At 57.3% G+C, this 2,729-nt stretch overlaps 1 protein-coding gene across 1 annotated transcript in view; it reads right to left on the bottom strand.

Moving 5' to 3' along the window:
* Positions 1 to 1,311: 1,311 nt before the first annotated feature.
* The window catches only part of GALNS (galactosamine (N-acetyl)-6-sulfatase), a 52,324-nt gene continuing 50,906 nt past the window's right edge, over positions 1,312 to 2,729 (bottom strand). The window contains exon 12 of the mRNA XM_017859268.1: positions 1,312 to 2,110. Within this exon, the coding sequence (XP_017714757.1) occupies positions 2,024 to 2,110 (87 nt within the window). The 3' untranslated portion in view covers positions 1,312 to 2,023. The remainder of the gene's footprint in view (positions 2,111 to 2,729) is intronic.

Genomic DNA, 2,729 nt, shown 5'->3' with positions numbered 1-2,729 from the left:
CAGGGCCCGGAGGGAGCAGCCCAGGGCAGAGGCGGCGGGCTTGGGCTGGACCGGCCGGGGGCGCTGGCCTCTCGCGGATGGATGGGTCCTGCCGTTGAGGTGGCTCTTCCCGCCCGGACCTGGGGGAGAGAGGCCGGAAGGCGTGGCCAGGCCAGGGGGCGCATCCGCGATGGCAGAGGCCAGGTGACGCCTCAGCCTTGGGGTGGGGAGCTGTGAACCCCCTGGCCGCCCGAGGACTGGTACTCAGGGGGTTGCGTGAGGCACAACTCCCTCCAAACACAATTTCCTTTCAAAAAAATCCCCAGAGCTAAAATGCTTTTTGCTCTAGTCCAAGACTTTTATTCGTTTCGCAGCCTTTTTTTTTTTTTGAGACGGAGTCTCGCTCTGTCGCCCAGGGTGAAGTGCAGTGGCCGGATCTCAGCTCACTGCAAACTCCACCTCCCGGGTTCACGCCATTCTCCGGCCTCAGTCTCCCGAGTAGCTGGGACTACAGGCGCCCGCCACCACACCCGGCTAATTTTTTTGTATTTTTAGTAGAGACGGGGTTTCACCGTGTTAGCCAGGATGGCCCTGATCTCCTGACCTCGTGATTCACCCGCCTTGGACTCCCAAAGTGCTGGGATTACAGGCGTGAGCCACCGTGCCCAGCCCATCATTTCACAATTTTTCCAGTTCAGCTTTGGCCTGGCAGTTACTGCAGAAGGGAAAGCCCACTCAGTGGAAGGCAGCCCCCAGGAGCCTTCGGAGGGTGAAGGCCGGAGTCTGCGTGTGGCTGCTGGGGTCCCCATTCCAGGGCGAGTGGGGGACCCATCCTCTGATGCCAAGGGGCGTGGCAGCAGCTGCCTCGAAGTGTGCCATGGTCAGGGCTGGCAAGGCCTGGGGCCTGGGCTCCAGACCTCTAGGGAAGGTGCAAACGGAGGACCCTGATACCTTCACATCCCCACGGAAGCTGCCACATGAGCCGGCCCCACCGGGCCACGTGTGTTAGCTGCACTTAAGCCCTCCACATCCAGCCCAGGAGGCCTCGGCCTTCCCCTCCTTCTTCCTGATTCTGTCTCCCAGGTGGCCCGAGGGGGGCCTGGGGAGGGTTCAACACAGAATTGGCCCTGTCATCTCCTTCAACCCCGGGCTGTTGGGCTGGTGTGGGAACAGCAGGGAGCCCCGAGTCCTGCCCTTTGGCAAGGAATGCAGCGCTGGGCTCTGGAGAAGGTGGGAGGCGGCTGGAGCTGGGCGCCTGATCCTTGGCAGCTGCTGGGAAGGTATAAAAGGAAAATAAATCTTGGGACCCCAAAATCACTAAGCCGAGAAAAGTCAAGCTGGGAATTAGGCAAACCTGCCTCCTGTTTTATTTCTAAATAACATAGCTGCAATGATAAAGACTACATGCCTCCCTCATAATTAGTGCCCAAGGAAATTCCTTGTGGACAAAGGACAGACGGAACTGGAGGTCACCCCTCTGGGGCTCCCCTGAGACAAATGCTTATCTGATCGCTCCCCTCCCTTATTGTTAACATAAAAATGCGGATTCACTGGGCCAGACTCGATCATGTAGTCAGTGGAAGGCTGGCCGAACCAATGTACGTCTTACACATACTGATCTTACGTCTCCCTAAGATGTAAAGGCAAACTGTACCCCCAGCCAACTCGGCCATGTGTTTCCAGGACCTCCTGAGGCTGTCACGGGCGCATCCTTAATAAACTTAATAAACTTTCTAAATTGACCGAGACCTGTCTCAGATATTTGGGGTTCACAAAAAGCGTGAGATGGCAGTGTCCTGAGGTCTGAGGCGCCGTGGGCGAGGAGGAGGGTCCTGAGATCTGAGGCGCCGTGGGCGAGGAGGAGGGCCGAGCACACTCCAGGGTCAGGTCCTGGGCAGGTGGAGTCGTGCAGTCCCCGTGTCTGCAGGTGCCGTCTGTCTGGCCTGGGCAGGGTCGGGAGAGCACCGAGGCCAGAGCCGTCCTCCCCCCGGGCACTTGCAGAGCCAACCGGAGATTCCAGGCCTGACCTGGGTCCACGCAGGTGCTAGTGGGACCAGAGGCACTTCTTGGGAATGGACTCTGGAGGTGTCAGACACTTCCCTAACTTTTCACAGCCCGGGGGTGCCCAGTTCTGGGAAATGAAAATTGAGAAAAACATGCAGTTATTCCAAGCTCCTGTGGGCCCAGCAGCAGCACTCTGTTGTTCTGTTTGGAGACAGTATCGCTCTGTCACCCAGGCTGGAGTTCAGTGGCGCGATCTCGGCTCACTGCAACCTCTGCCTTCCGGGTTCAAGCAATTCTCCTGCTTCAGCCTCCCGAGTAGCTGCTGGGATTACAGGCATGGCTATAATCCATGCCTGGCTAATTTTTGTATTTTTAGTAGAGACGGGGTTTCACCATCTTGACCAGGCTGGTCTTGAACTCCGGACCTTGTGATCCACCTGCCTTGGCCTCCCAAGGTGCTGGGATTACAGGTGTGAGCCCCCACGCCCTGCCATTTATTTATTTATTTATTTATTTATTTATTTATTTTTTGAGACGGAGTCTCGCTCTGTCACCCAAGCTGGAGTGCACTGGCCAGATCTCAGCTCACTGCAAGCTCTGCCTCCCGGGTTCACGCCATTCTCCTGCCTCAGCCTCCCGAGTAGCTGGGACTACAGGCGCCCGCCACCTCGCCCGGCTAGTTTTTTGTATTTTTTAGTAGAGACGGGGTTTCACCGTGTTAGCCAGGATGGTCTTGATCTCCTGAC

This window comes from Rhinopithecus bieti, unplaced genomic scaffold (assembly GCF_001698545.2).
Source record: "Rhinopithecus bieti isolate Rb0 unplaced genomic scaffold, ASM169854v2 scaffold_1618, whole genome shotgun sequence".
NCBI classification, from domain to species: domain Eukaryota; kingdom Metazoa; phylum Chordata; class Mammalia; order Primates; family Cercopithecidae; genus Rhinopithecus; species Rhinopithecus bieti.
The sequence above is the reverse complement of the archived record's forward strand: the minus strand, read 5'-3'. Positions and strand labels throughout refer to the sequence as shown.